Raw genomic sequence first — 14,323 nt, 5'->3', positions numbered from 1 at the left:
CTGGCGCCCTACTCCTTTGAGCCACAGGCGCCGCCCAAGTTTCTTTTTTAAATTGAAGTGAAATTCATGTTCCATGAAAGAAATCATTTTAAGAATAACAATTTGTTAACATTTAGTTCATTCAGAATGTTGTGCAACTACCACCTCTGTCTCGTTTTAAAACGTTTGTGCCCCAGAGGAGACCTGAAAGTATGATGCAGTTGCTCCCCATCCCCCAGGTCTCACCAGGGCTCTCTTGGCTGGAGTCTCAGAGAGGCCCACAGTATCCTCCATGGCAAGAAACTGGGTGGCAGGCTGGGTGCAGGTCCTGGTTCTATCAATGAGTTCTACCATGATTCTGTGCCAAATTGTCTTGGTGGTGAGGAGGAGTGAGGCTGAGGAATGGGTGGGTAGGGGGTATGGAGCAGCCGCAGTGAGGACTGAAAGTGGCAAGGCTTGGGATCCATGAGTGGAACCTCATGTAGGAAGGGAGGGCTCGGCTGCATTGGCACTGCCAGATGCTGGTACCCAAGGTCTTTTGTGTCCTGGGCACATTGTAGAGGTGGTTCAGGAACCTTTATCTCTATTACTGAGGGCTGTATAGGTTGGAAGGGGTACAGTGGGCTGTGGAGAGAAGCTTGACAGCCATAGTATCAAATGACCTATGATGTGATCATTGGTGGGCACTAAAATCAGGTGGTAGGGGCAGCACCTGTGGCTCAGTGAATAGGGTGCTGGCCCCATATACTGGAGGTGGCGGGTTCAAACCCAGCCCTGGCCAAAAACTGCAATAAATAAATAAATAAATAAATAAATAAAAATCAGGTGGTAGATGGGGAAGGCTTCTTGGAAGAAGGCATGCAGGGCTGGGTGACACAAGATGGCTGGATTTCCATCTGGGCAAGAATGGGGATTGGGGCACAGTGCAGGTACACAGAAGAGGACTTGGGCAGGGGACAGGGCTTGGGATATGGAGGGCCTCAGGTGCTGGGCAAAGGGTTTGGGTTTGTTGAGACTTGATGGACATGGTTGGGTTCATAGCTACTTGTTTATTCAATACACATTTTCTTTTCTTTTCTTTTCTTTTTTTTTTTTTGAGACAGAGCCTCAAGCTGTCCCCCTGGGTAAAGTGTTGTGACATCACAGCTCACAACAACCTCCAGCTCCTGCCTCAGCCTCCCAAGTAGCTGAGACCACAGGTGCCTGCCACAACACCCGGCTATTTTTTGGTTGTAGCCATCATTGTTGTTTGGTGGGCCGGGGCTGGATTTGAACCTGCCACCTTAGGTGTATGTTGCTGGCACCTTAGCCACTTGAGCCACAGGCACTGAGCCACAATATACATTTTCTAAGGCCTCCTATGTGCCAGACTGTGGTGGCAAGGCTGGGGATGAGCAAGGACATGTCTATGTAGGAGGTAGGAGCAGACATGGACTCCAAGACGACAGTTCATGGGGAAAGGGCCCTTAGGGCTCCTCACATGTCCCCTGCAGCAAAGGTCAGCCTCTTGACCACCTGACCTGAGAAACATGGGAACAACAGCTGTGTTTGAGTAGAGGTCTTCTCTGAGCCCCACCCTGTGTTGCCATGGGTGCTGGTCACTATAGATCAGGTAGAGGAGAAACTTGAGTGTCCGTGTATATTAGCTTCCTAGGGCTGCCCTAGCAAAGTATTAAAAATTGTGTTATGGGGTGGCGTGTGTGGCTCAAGGAGTAGGGTGCCAGCTCCATATGCCGGGGGTGGTGGGTTCAAATCCGGCCCCAGCCAAACCTGCAAAAAAAAAAAAGTATGTTAGAGGGACAAAAATGTGTTGCCTTCAAGTTCTGGAGGGTAGAAGTCTAAAATCAGGGTGGCAGAGTGGTCTTCCCTCTGATAGTTGTAGGGGCTTCTTCCAGCTGCTGGTGGCCCTAGATGTCCCTGGCTTGTATTAACATCACCCTGGTCTTCCCATGACCACTCTTCTGTGTCTTCATATCTTCCTTGTGTGTCTGTCTGTGTCCAAATTTCTCCTTTTTATGGGGATACCAGCCTTGTTGGATTAGGGCCCCCTAGTTTAACTTGATTACCTATGTGAAGATCCTACTTACAAATGAGGTTAGGAGCTCAACCTGGCTTTTCAGTGGGAACACATTTCAACCTGTAACACTGTGGGAGGACAAAAGTGGCCCTGGCCTCTGTCTAGGAATGGGCAGTTGAGGCCAGGACTAATTTTAAAGATGGAGCAGGCTGGTTGAGATAGCTTGCACCTGTAATCCTAGGATCCTAGGGAGGCTGAGGTGGGTGGAGTGCCCTGAGCTCACAGGTTCGAGACCAGCCTGAGCAAGAGCAAGAACTCATCTCTAAAAATAGCTGGGCAGTGTATCCAGCGCCTAGAGTCCCAGCTGCTTGGAAGGCTGAGGCAAGAGAATCTCTTGAGCCCAAGTGTTGGAGGTTACTGTACACTATGGCCATGGCACGGTACTGAGGATGACAGAGTGAGACTCTGTCTCAAAAGAAAAAAAGGAGCAGATGTTCCAGAGTTGGAAAGGGATGTCAGGAGAGTGGACAAGGAGTTAGTTACACCAGAGTTGGGACACAGCACAGGATCTCAGGGTTGGTGTGCTAGGCCTTTTCCCATTCCCTTCCAGGCCTCATGATTAAGACAGCAAATGTCCCCTGCCCTCTGTGGGTCTGGTGTTAGCACAGCACCAGAGAGAGAGCAGGGAATTCAACAGTGTCCCATAGTCCCAAGGTGCACAGCCTGGTGTGAAATGAAGGACAGCATGGGAGCAGGCTCTGCAAGTGTGGCCTGGGGGCTGGGACAGTGGAAACACTGGAGAGCCCTTGGGGCCTGACCACCTGGCCCCCTGCAGGTTCATGGGCGGGGGTGGTGAGAGCTGCAGCCTCATCGCAGAAGGCCTCAGCACCGCCTTGCAGCTGTTTGATGATTTCAAGAAGATGCGGGAGCAGATGTGAGTGCCTCCTTTGTCTGGGACTGTGTCCCTCTATTCCCACTGTCTGGTAGCACTTTGCCTGTCGAGTGACCCCACCTTACACCTCACAGTATAGGTGTGGTGGGCTCTATGTCCCTGAAAACTCTTAGCTGGGAGGCCAAAGGTGTGTCCTCAGGTGAGGCTGGCCCAATGCCTGCTCTCAGTGCCCTCACTTCTGCCCACTCTGGGTCTCCTTCCTGCTGCCCCTGCCTGCTGGGAGACTGAGAGTGAGTCTTGGAACCTCTTATAGCCTCTATATTTTTGGCTGTGAAATGGGGATGTCACTCCTGACTCCCCAGGGGGCAGAGTGCTTACACCTCCGCTATGCTTTGTGCTGCCTCTTGTTCCCTCTCAGAGGCCCTGTTGTGCTTGCTTTATATCTTTTCTTTTTCTGAGACAGTCTCGCTTTGTTGCCCAGGGTAGAGTGCTGTGGTATCACAGCTCATAGCAACCTCAAACTCTTAGACTTAAGCGATTTTCTTGCCTCAGCCTCCCAAGTAGCTGGGATTACAGGTGCCCGCCACATTGCCCAGCTATTTTTACAGATGAAGACTCACTCTGGCTCAGGTTGATCTTGAACCTGTGAGCTTAGGCAATCCACTTGCCTCGGCCTCCCAGAGTGCTAGGATTACAGGAGAAATGTGCCCAGCCCATATCATTTCTTGTCTGTGGCAGTGGCCAGACACACCGAGTCTGCCTCCTCATCTGCAACTCACCCCCATACCTGTTGCCTGCTGTTGAGAGTACTACATATTCTGGGTACACAACTGAGAGTCTCGTGCAGAAGATTGGGGAGGTAAGGACCCCTGAGTCTGAGGGAGGAGGGGCTGGGGGCCCTGACTCCAGGTCTGAGGGAAGAGTGGCTGGGGGTAGACCCTTGGGTCTGAGGGAGAAGGGGATGAGGGCCTGGATCCCCGGGTCTAGGGGAGAAGGGCCTGGGGACCCAGACTCCTAGGTCAAAATCATCATGGACTTGTGGCCACCTCTGCTTATTCTCTGTGAAAGAACTGTAAGGTAGAGTCTCCTGGGGCAGCTAAAACCGGGTCCCACAGTCCTTGCCCTGAAGCCTGATGGGAATTGTGGTCATAGGTCTGTGGCTGTCCACTAACAAAATGAATGGTAGTAGCCTGGGACCAGCTCTAGCATCCCAGTGGCAGTGCCCCATCCTAACTGCCTATCCCCTCCCCTACAGCGGGGGATCCATTTCTCCATTGTGTCTCCCCGGAAGCTTCCTGCCTTGCGGCTTCTGTTCGAGAAAGCAGCTCCCCCAGCCTTGCTGGAGCCACTGCAGCCACCAGCAGATGTGAGCCAGGACCCCAGGCACATGGTGCTGGTGCGGGGGCTTGTCCTGCCTGGTGAGGCCAAGGTGCAGGCAGGGATGGGAGGTTTGGGGCCAGGGCGGGGGGGGGTTCCCCAGCTCCCTCTGACTTGGATTTTGGATTTCTTTTCCTTGTCTTCACCTGGAACCCCTTCTCATGGGGGTATGCTCATCTGTCTTGTTCCCAGTCGGGGGTGGCTCGGCCTCAGGCCCCCTCCAGCCAAAGCAGCCGGTCCCCCTGCCTCCCACTGCACCCTCGGGTGCCACTCTCTCAGCAGCCCCCCAGCAGCCGCTACCCCCCGTCCCCCCACAGTACCAGGTATGAACATCAGCAGGAAGGACCATGTTACTGGGGCCTTGGAGAAGCTGCAGCTTCCTGGAAGAGACCTCATTGGGGCTTGTGGGGTGGTGGGAGTTCTCCTTGGGACATCAGGAGGGTGGGACTCTAGAAGCTCTGAGTCACATCTCTTGGGTTGTGGGCTCCTCAGCTACCCCAGCTAGAGTGGCTGTGCCCTGTGGGACCTGGGTGGTATGGCCTTGTGAGACTCAGGACTGGGGGCACATGATCCTCACCCATCCCCTCCCCTTTAACCCAGGTCCCTGGGAACTTAAGCGCAGCTCAGGTGGCTGCCCAGAATGCAGTAGAGGCTGCCAAGAACCAGAAGGCTGGGCTGGGCCCACGCTGTGAGTTCAGGGGCGAGGCTGCAGGGTGGGAGGGGTGGACAGGACCCTTTTTGCACACCTGTCCCCTACTACTTCCTTGGTCTCTCCCACAGTTTCACCCATCAACGCTCTCCAGCAAGCTGCTCCAGGAGTAGGTCCCCCCTTCAGCCAGGCCCCAGCTCCACCACTACCCCCAGGACCCCCTGGTGCCCCAAAGCCGCCTCCTGCTTCCCAGCCCAGCCTGGTCTCCACTGTGGCCACTGGCCCTGGCCTGGCCCCCCCTGCACAGCCAGGGGCAGCATCTATGGTAGGTGTTACACACTCTATCCCACTCCTTTCTCCCAGCTGCCGGGCAGGACTGTGAGAGGATGAGTAATTGGCATACCCGAAGAATGCCTGGGGAGGGAGGATCTGTGGTTCTGGGGCTTCTGGAGGTGTGTTACAAGATGACTGTGAGATGAGTGGGCTTGGGGTTAGAATCTTTAGGCTTGTGGCTCTAGGTGGAGTCATAGTGGCCCTGAAGAACCCAAGGGACCTGGTATCTGCAGATCTGGGAGCCCAAGGCATCAAGGGCTTTAAAGGGCCTCAGATCCTGTAGAATCAGAGCATTTGGGGTCTCAGGGATGGCAAGTGCTGTTCTGGAGATGGGGATGCAGAAGAAGAGAACTTTCCTGGTTTGCACCTCTTCTGGGACAGTCCCTCTAAGGAGGCCATTTGTTCCTACCCTCATTGCCCTCCTTCTTCCTCTCTGGCAGGCAGGCACGGTGGCCCCAGGAGGAGTGAGCGGCCCTTCTCCAGCCCAGCTAGGGGCCCCAGCCCTCAGTGGGCAGCAGTCAGTGACCAACAAACTTCTGGCTTGGAGCGGGGTTCTTGAGTGGCAGGAGGTGAGTGGGCTTGAGGATGCACTGGGTGTGTGTGTGACCAGAGATTAAGCCTGCAGAATTTATAGAGTGCTGGAATTGGTGGGATTCCTGCTGCTGGACGTGTAGGATACAGGGCCAGGTTGGGGCGGTAAGGGACATGGAGTTCTGGGACTTGTAATCCAGATGAGAGTCCCCAGAAACCACAGGAGTAGTGGCTTAGTTCAGGACTAGAGGGGTGTTAAGAATTGTGCTACAGGTGAAAAACCCAGAAAGGCCTAGGACATAGGGTTCAGACAGGGGCCCAGGGAATTGTGGCATCTGGGGAATAGTGGATTGTAGGATTTAGGAGCCAGAAGAGAAGTCCCAACATTTGTGGAATTTGAAGGCTAGAGGAATATGGGATTTAATGGTCTGGAGGAGGGGTCCAGGATTTGTGAGAAATCCTGGATGTCCTGAGTTTTGGGTTGCCAGGGTGGGATAGGAGAGTCAGAGGACTGAGCTATAAGGCCCTTCTCACTGTCAGTGCCCATCTTGCTTTTCAGAAACCTAAACCTGCTTCAGTGGATGCCAACACCAAGCTGACACGGTCACTGCCTTGCCAGGTCTATGTGAATCATGGAGAGAACTTGTAGGTGACTTTCAGGGGCAGGGTGGGGTGAGGCTGGGGGTTGCCCCTCCTGACATCTCATGGCATTGCCCCCAGGAAGACCGAGCAGTGGCCCCAGAAGCTGATCATGCAGCTTATCCCCCAGCAGCTTCTGGTGAGTGCAGATGGGGTCCCACCCTACCAGAAAGCTCTCACCCTGTTTTCTGCCTCTCCTCCTGTCTGCTTCGTGTCCCCTCCTCACTTCCCCACACAACACACTGGCTGACTTCTGTGTCTCCCCTAGACCACCCTGGGCCCTTTGTTCCGGAACTCAAGGATGGTCCAGTTTCATTTCACCAACAAGGATCTGGAGTCTCTAAAAGGCCTCTACCGCATTATGGGCAATGGCTTTGTGAGTCCTGGGCAGGGCAGGGCGGGGTGGGGCTGGGGCGCTAACTAGTTTGTCCACTGTTTTATCCTTTGATGGGAATCCTCAGGGTCCCTGGGCCTGAGATAGCCTTTTTTTGTTTGTTTTTTTTCTTTTTTTTTTTTTTTTTTGCTGTTTTTGGCCAGGGCTAGGTTTGAACCCACCACCTCCAGCATATGGGGCTGGTGCCCTACTCCTTTGAGCCACAGACGCCGCCCTGAGGTAGCCATTTTTTTTTTTTTTTTTTGAGACAGAGCCTCAAGCTATCCCCCTGGGTAGAGTGCCATGGCATCACGCTCATAGCAACCTTCAACTCCTGGGCTCAAGCGAGTCTCCTGCCTCAGCCTCCCAAGTAGCTAGGACCACAGGCACCCGCCACAACGCCTGGCCATTTTTGGGTTGCAGCCATCATTGTTGTTTGGCGGGCCCGGGCTGGGGATTCGAACCCGCCACCTTAGGTGTATGTGGCTGGTGCCTTAGCCACTTGAGCCACAGGCGCCGAGCCGAGGTAGCCATTTTTGATGGTTGAATGGCCTTGTGAGCTTAGGTTCCTAATCTTTCCTCAAAGTCTTAACTTTTATTACCATTATAATATGCACAAGATTGAGGGACATTCCACATTAAAAATGTGACCAGGTGTGACAGGAGCAATTAGGAGGAAGCTGTTGATTCTGATGGGTTTATGGGTATGTTAGTTTCTTGTGGCTGCTGTAACACACTGTCACAAAGTAGGGAGCTTAAACGCACTGAAATGGATTATGTCATAGTTCTGGAGGTTGGAAGTCTCAGATCAGGTTGTCAGCAAGGCCATAGTCTTTTTAAGGCTCTCAGGGAGGGCTTCATTGCTTCTTTCAGCTGCCAACCCCAGACTTTAGGGAGCATTGCTCCAGTCTCCTTGCCATCATCGTTGCACAACTGTTCTCTATGTGTCTGTTGTCACATGGCATTCTATGTGTATGTACCTTTGGGACACCAGTAATTTTGGATTAGTCCACTCTAATGACCTCATCTTACCACGTCTGCAATGACCCTGTTTACAAATAAGGTCACCTTCACAGGTGCTGGGGAATTGGAACTGTGACATCTTTCTGGAAGACACTATTCAACTCCTAACATTGGGAAAGGGCTTTTCTAAACAGGAGCAGATCCAGTTACTATCTATATACCAGGCACCTTTCCAGGAGAGAGGACTTGAGGTAGATTACTCGAGCCATTCTTCCAAAGACTGTAGAAGCCATTCTTGAGAGGAAGAATGCTTTCAGCAACAAGTAACATAAACCTGTCCAGTAGCATTTTTAGTACAAATAGATAATTAGGGTTGGGGGCAACAAACAGAAATTTTCTCTTATAACTCTGTGGGTCAGCTGGGCTTAGTGGATCGTTCTTTTTTTCTTTTTTTTTTTTTTTAAGACAGAACTCACTTTGTTGCATTCGGTAGACATCACAGCTCACAGCAACCTCAAATTCTTGGGCTTAAGCGATTCTCTTGCTTCAGCCTCCTGAGTAGCTGGGACTGCAGGCTTTCTCCACAACGCTCAGCTATTTTTTTTTTTTTTTTTGAGACAGAGCCCCAAGCTGTCCCCCTGGGTAGAGTGCCGTGGCATCACAGCTCACAGCAACCTCCAACTCCTGGGCTCAAGCGAGTCTCCTGCCTCCGCCTCCCAAGTAGCTGGGACCACAGGCGCCCGCCACAACGCCCGGCCATTTTTTTGGTTGCAGCCGTCATTGTTGTTTGGCGGGTCCGGGCTGGGGACTCGAACCCGCCACCCTGGGTGTACGTGGCTGGCGCCTCAGCCGGTTGAGCCATAGGCGCCGAGCCACACTCAGCTATTTTTAGAGACAGAGTCTCGCTCTTGTTCAGGCTGGTCTCAAACTCCTGAGCTTAAGCAATCCACCCACCTTGGCCTCCCAAGTGCTGGGATTATAGGCGTGAGCCACCTCGCCCAGCCTAGTGGACCATTCTTGGGAACTTGTATGGGGTTGCCATCAGATGGCAGCTGAAACTGTGGTGATCTGAAAGCTCAACTGTGCAAAATAGCCTATTTACATGGTACTAGCTGTCAGCGGGGACTTAGCTGGGACTGTCGGTCTGATCTGCATGTGGCCTGCCTGTGTGGCTTGGGCTTCTTCACAGCATGGCAGCTGGGTTCTGAGAGTTAGTGTCCCAGGAGCAAATATTATAAAAGCAGGCATTTAGAACAGGGCAGGTGGCTTATGCCTGCAATCCCAGCACTCTGGGAGTCCAAGGCAGGTGGATTACCTGAGCTCAGGAGTTCAAAACTAGCCTGAGCAAGAGTAAGACCCCGTCTCTAAAAAAAATAGTCAGGCGTTGTAGTAGGTGCCTACAGTCCCAGCTACTCTGGAGGCTGAGGCAAGAGAATCACTTGAGCCCAAGAATTTGAGGTTGCTGTAAGGTACACCGTGCACCATGGCACTCTACTGAGGGCAACAAAGTGACTCTGTCTCAAAAAAAAAAAGGGCAGGCATTTAATTTTTACACATAACAGGGTGTCTAGACGTGAGCAGCTATTAGGAGTTGGATTTTTAGCTCCATGGTGTCAGGCCAGTTGCCCCTGTGGTTCTCTTGACCTCTCCTTCCTGGTCATAAAGTACCTCTCAGGGCTATAGGCATCCTATGTTCTATGAAGAAGGATGGCAAGTCACTGATCATGTATGTCCGCTGAATATCTTCGGTCTCCTCAACCTTTTATAACAGAAACCTTGCTTCCCCTTACCTGTGGAGCTTCCAGAACCTTCTAGAATGTGGAAAGGTAGAACTGTATTCTGAAGAGATTCTGTCCCCATAGGCGGGCTGCGTGCACTTCCCACATACAGCTCCCTGCGAGGTGCGTGTGCTTATGCTGCTGTACTCATCCAAGAAGAAGATCTTCATGGGCCTTATCCCCTATGATCAGAGTGGCTTTGTCAATGGCATCCGGCAGGTCATCACCAACCACAAGCAGGTCCAGCAGCAGAAGTTGGAGCAACAGCGAGGGGTGAGTAATGACGGCCCCTCCCAACTCTGCGCTCCCCCTTCTTCCTGCCTGGGCCTCCAGAGCTCAGACAGCCTTGTCCCCCCAGTGGCCCTCCTGGGTCTCTGGTACCACAACTGTTTACTGTTCACCAAAGATGTGGCCTCCCTGAGCTTAGTCCCACCCCATATTATCTTGCAACCATACTTTCCCTTTTCAGCATCTACTTCAAATCCCTGGCACACAGCCTCCTCCTGGGGAACTGGGAGCATCAGTCTGCCTTCTTAGACTGCTCATCCCCAGAGAAAATGTCCCCAGCTCCTATGAGTTCCCTTCAGGGTTAAGGATCCTCCTGTCTTGGATTCAGTATACCACCTCCCACCCTACTCCTGTCACTGACCTGCCCCCTCTCTTCCTGTGCAGATGGGGGGACAGCAGGCACCTCCAGGTCTAGGTCCCATTCTGGAAGACCAACCAAGGCCATCACAGAATCTCGTGAGGACAGGGCTGGTGGGGTCAGGGATGGGGTAGGGAAGGTCACAGAGGATGCTCATCGTGCCCACATGAGGGTTGGGGAGGCCTTCCCCTTCTCCCTCACCCCTGTCTCTCTTTCTTCCAGCTACAACTTCGCCCACCACAGCCCCAGAATCAGGGCACCGTGGGGGCCTCTGGGGCCACAGGGCAGCCCCAGCCTCAAGGTACTACCCAGCCTCCCCCTGGTGCTCCTCAAGGCCCTCCTGGAGCTGCCCCCGGCCCACCCCCTCCTGGACCCATCCTTCGGCCCCAGAACCCTGGGGCTAACCCCCAACTGCGAAGCCTCCTGCTCAACCCACCACCGGTGAGATGTGGGTGTGGGTGGATAGGAGCCTCTGACATTTTAGTCCTTTTACCTGGGAGGAGGGAGGTTGGCTTTGGTCGGTAGGTGTGAATGGAGACACAACAAGGGCTCCAGGCAGACTACCTCCTCTTCATCCTTTTACATGGGCTTCTGCCAAGAGTCTTTGAAGAAGGGCCTTCTCATACCTCTGGTTGATCTATTCTGTGTGTAGCATCTGTGCCAGAGGCAGGATGGCAGAGGGGTAGGGGAGCTTTCCCCCAGGAGCCTCTGAACTACCCTCTGTTCTCCCAGCCCCAGACTGGGGTGCCCCCACCCCAGGCCTCCCTCCACCACCTCCAGCCTCCTGGGGCTCCTGCGCTGCTGCCCCCACCACACCAGGGCCTGGGGCAGCCCCAGCTGGGGCCTCCTCTCCTGCATCCGCCACCTGCCCAGTCCTGGCCTGCACAGCTTCCCTCTCGGGCTCCACTACCAGGTAAGGGGGCATAGGGGGAGGGCAGAGATTTGGACTGAGTATCCCAGCAGCCCCTGGGCTAGAACACCAAGACCAAGGGCTCCTGGGAAGTGAAGTTCTGGGATCCAGAAACCTGGGGTTTCCCCATGGCCCTGAGGAGCTCTGAGGGCTACTGGCAAGTCCAGCAAATGGGTCTAAGGACCTAGTGGGTCAAGATGTCTTCCCATGATCCTCTCCTGTGTATCCTGAGGTTGCTGGGAAGTGTGATATTAGGGCCAAGAAGTAGTTTGGGGGAAGGGTTCCCAGAGTCTTATGGGAAAGAACATATCTGCAACCAGATGGGGTCAGAAGGTACCTCTGATGGGTCCCCTAGGGCTTTCTAGAATACTGAGTACCCTAGGGCCTCCAAGGCCCCAGGGACTACTGGGAGATGCAGTCCCTTCCCACTGCCCCCCAGGTCAGATGCTGCTGAGCGGGGCTCCCCGGGGCCCGGTCCCCCAGCCGGGCCTGCAGCCCAGCGTCATGGAGGACGACATCCTCATGGATCTCATCTGAACCCCCAGCACCCAATAAAGTTCCTTTTTAACACATGCCCCGGCTCCCGTCACTGACGTCCCCCAGGACTGGGCAAGAGGAGACCTGGGGGAGACATTTCTGTTCTTGTTCTCACTTCAGCAGACATCCCTGAGGCCTGGGTTTGTGATACCCGGGCCTCAGTGTTGAGTCAGAGGCAGTCTGGTCAGCCTGGTCCGGGGAAGATGGCAGGGGCAGGCAGGTAGCACTCATAACATATGCTGTCATGGAGGCAGCAGGGGCCACGTTGAGAGCCTGGAAGAGGTGACTCACCCAGACTGAAAAAGAAGGAGCTATCAGTGAGGTAGGAGGGAAGGAGGCACAGGACAATCTGGGTATAGAGAACAGCAGAAATGAATGTGCAAAGGCTAGAGGAAGCCTAGGCCATTCAAAGGAGCAAGTTGATGGATGCTTCTGGAACATGAGGGAGAAGCTGGAGAGATGGGCAGAGTGAGGGGCTCAGATTCCAAACCAAACACCTGGAGATTTGTCCTGGGTACATAGGAGCCATAGGAGGCTATAACCAGGGGGTGGCTCTGGGTGACAGACATCGCTAAACTGTGACAAGGCAAGGCAGGAAGCCAGGAGGTATGAGGCTGGGCATTGGTGGGCCATGTCAAGGAAGTGGGGTTAAGTGGGGGTGAGGTCAAGGGTGGCTCCTTGGTCTAGGCCTGGGTTATGGTAGATGGTGGGTCTTCTAGGAGAAGGAGCTGATAATGCAAATTGTTCTAGGGGCATCCAAGTGACAGATGCTATGCTAGGAGCTCAGGACATGTTCTTAGGGGATAGTGTATATGTGGTGGTTGAAGCCCTAGAAGCAGACAGGATTGTATGTGGAGAGGACAGGCTCTGGGTCCTAGTCAGAGGCTGGCCTGGGGCTTTGGGTGGGGTGGCAATTGGGCTGTTCTCAAGATAGAAGACCTGGCAGGGAACAGGTTGATTTGGAATGTGGTGAGGTGAGGGACCGAAAGGATGTCCTCAGAGATGTCCAGGGGACAGCTGGATAGAGACAATCTGAAGTATAGAGTGGTCTCTCGTGGAGGTACAGAGTTAGTTGTCTCTTGTCAGAATCTGAACCAGTGTTGGCTCAGAGTGTTGTCCACACCAGGACTTCCAGCATCTGCGTCATTTTGGATGTTGGTTAACATGCAGATTCATGGGCCCCACCCCAGGAGAGAGGTTGCAATCTGGTGGCCTATGGGCCATTCTACAGATGAGTTTTGTTTGGCCTTCCCTGTGTTAGCATATGTGGTACTTTTTCCTTATGGGTTAGTTGTAAAAATCAGAGTCATTTGTACACACACACACATAAAATCTGTAGTCTTGGTTTCTCTTGACAAGTCAGAAGATTTGGCACCCCCAGGCCTGCCCTTGTGCCTGGCAACAGTGGGCTGGAGCTGCCCCTCTCAGTGGGGTGTGTGCTCTCCAGTTCGCCACAGTCCCCACTATTCCCTCTTGGCTCCCCCATGAGGCAGAGGGTCACTGCCTTTGTCACTGGGCTTGCACTGTGTTTGTTCCTGTGGTAGCTTTCAGAGGAAAGTGAAATCTTTCTTGTACCCATGTCTCTTATCAAAAGTGGCAAAACGAAAGAGAGACGGAGAGGGCCGCGTGTTTCGAGAAAAATGGGAGCGAGCCTATTTCTTTGTGGAAGTGAAGAGCATGCCTACGTGTTTAATATGCAAAAAAATCGTGTCTGTGTTGAAAGAATACAACCTGAAACGTCATTACGAATCAAAGCATAGTAAGAGCTATGACCAGTATACGGAACAGACTCGAGATGCGATCCTCAATGAACTGAAGAAGGGACTGAAATGTCAATAGTGTTTGCTTTGGAAATTGAGTACTAGAAGTGGCATGGCCAGAGTATGCCGTGCCAGAGTAACAAGAAAAGAATTATCTGGGCATTAAAACCTACAACAGATGGCGAAACATACGACTGTCCCATTATTTAAGTCCAATGGGCGTTTGTGTTGCACAGTGAGTTGAAGATAAATCGGAGGATTTACAAGTCCTGTTGCTTGAAAGAGTCAAATCTATTGTGGCCTTTTCTATCGCTGCTCATAAACTTATTACCACCCAGTTAGCTTTATTTATTTGTGGTGTTGAGAATTTTGATGTGACCGAAGAAGTCTGTGACCTGGTGCCAAGACAGGCCCAATGCTGGGAAATGACTTATTTTTTTTGTATTGAGAAAAATTCACATAGACTGGCAAGAATTCTTAAGCACAACTGTGGACGGTTGTGGTAATCACAGGGGACTTGGCAGGACACTTTGATCCAAGGTGGAAACATTTGGCAAGGACATGGGGGTAGGTCATTGCATCTATCACCGGGAGTTGAATTGTTCTAAGAAATTAAATAGAACACATCATGGATTCCCTGGACACTTATGTCCTGTGCTTTAACCGTGAGCAAGTTAATGGTGGCTTGACCCTCAGTGTGTTTCACAGAAGCCCTGTGAACTGGTTGTGGAACATATCTGAACTGTTGAAGTTAATCAGCTTGGTTCATTTTAAATCAGGCCAAAAAAAGAGCCACACTTGGTTCCCCTGAATACGTTTACCAAAAACTGGTGGAGGTTACAACCCTTTTGAACACTGAATATTTTTCCACAAAGATGTTCACAAACAGCTACTTGAATGTATGATTATATTTGTTCAGTTCTGGCAAATTGGGGAAGC

At 52.5% G+C, this 14,323-nt stretch overlaps 1 protein-coding gene across 3 annotated transcripts in view; it reads left to right on the top strand.

The window, feature by feature from the left end:
• The window catches only part of MED25 (mediator complex subunit 25), a 23,815-nt gene extending 9,498 nt beyond the window's left edge, over positions 1-14,317 (top strand). For 2 of the 3 annotated variants that reach the window (XM_012812546.2, XM_012812547.1), the window contains 15 exons: positions 2,832-2,930; positions 3,627-3,747; positions 4,144-4,306; positions 4,458-4,588; positions 4,866-4,953; positions 5,046-5,239; positions 5,688-5,816; positions 6,338-6,423; positions 6,499-6,556; positions 6,686-6,793; positions 9,616-9,804; positions 10,204-10,275; positions 10,400-10,618; positions 10,910-11,090; positions 13,219-14,317. In XM_012812546.2, the coding sequence (XP_012668000.1) occupies positions 2,832-2,930; positions 3,627-3,747; positions 4,144-4,306; positions 4,458-4,588; positions 4,866-4,953; positions 5,046-5,239; positions 5,688-5,816; positions 6,338-6,423; positions 6,499-6,556; positions 6,686-6,793; positions 9,616-9,804; positions 10,204-10,275; positions 10,400-10,618; positions 10,910-11,090; positions 13,219-13,463 (2,083 nt within the window). In that variant the 3' untranslated portion in view covers positions 13,464-14,317. Of the gene's footprint in view, positions 1-2,831; positions 2,931-3,626; positions 3,748-4,143; positions 4,307-4,457; positions 4,589-4,865; positions 4,954-5,045; positions 5,240-5,687; positions 5,817-6,337; positions 6,424-6,498; positions 6,557-6,685; positions 6,794-9,615; positions 9,805-10,203; positions 10,276-10,399; positions 10,619-10,909; positions 11,091-11,526; positions 11,660-13,218 lie in introns of those variants that run through there. The other variant, XM_003801469.1, reaches the window with a different exon arrangement.
• The last annotated feature ends 6 nt before the right edge of the window (positions 14,318-14,323 follow it).

This window comes from Otolemur garnettii, unplaced genomic scaffold (assembly GCF_000181295.1).
Source record: "Otolemur garnettii isolate 467f Iridium unplaced genomic scaffold, OtoGar3 scaffold00211, whole genome shotgun sequence".
Lineage (NCBI taxonomy): Eukaryota > Metazoa > Chordata > Mammalia > Primates > Galagidae > Otolemur > Otolemur garnettii.
Note: the sequence above shows the minus strand (reverse complement) of the source record. Positions and strands in the feature narration are given on the sequence as shown.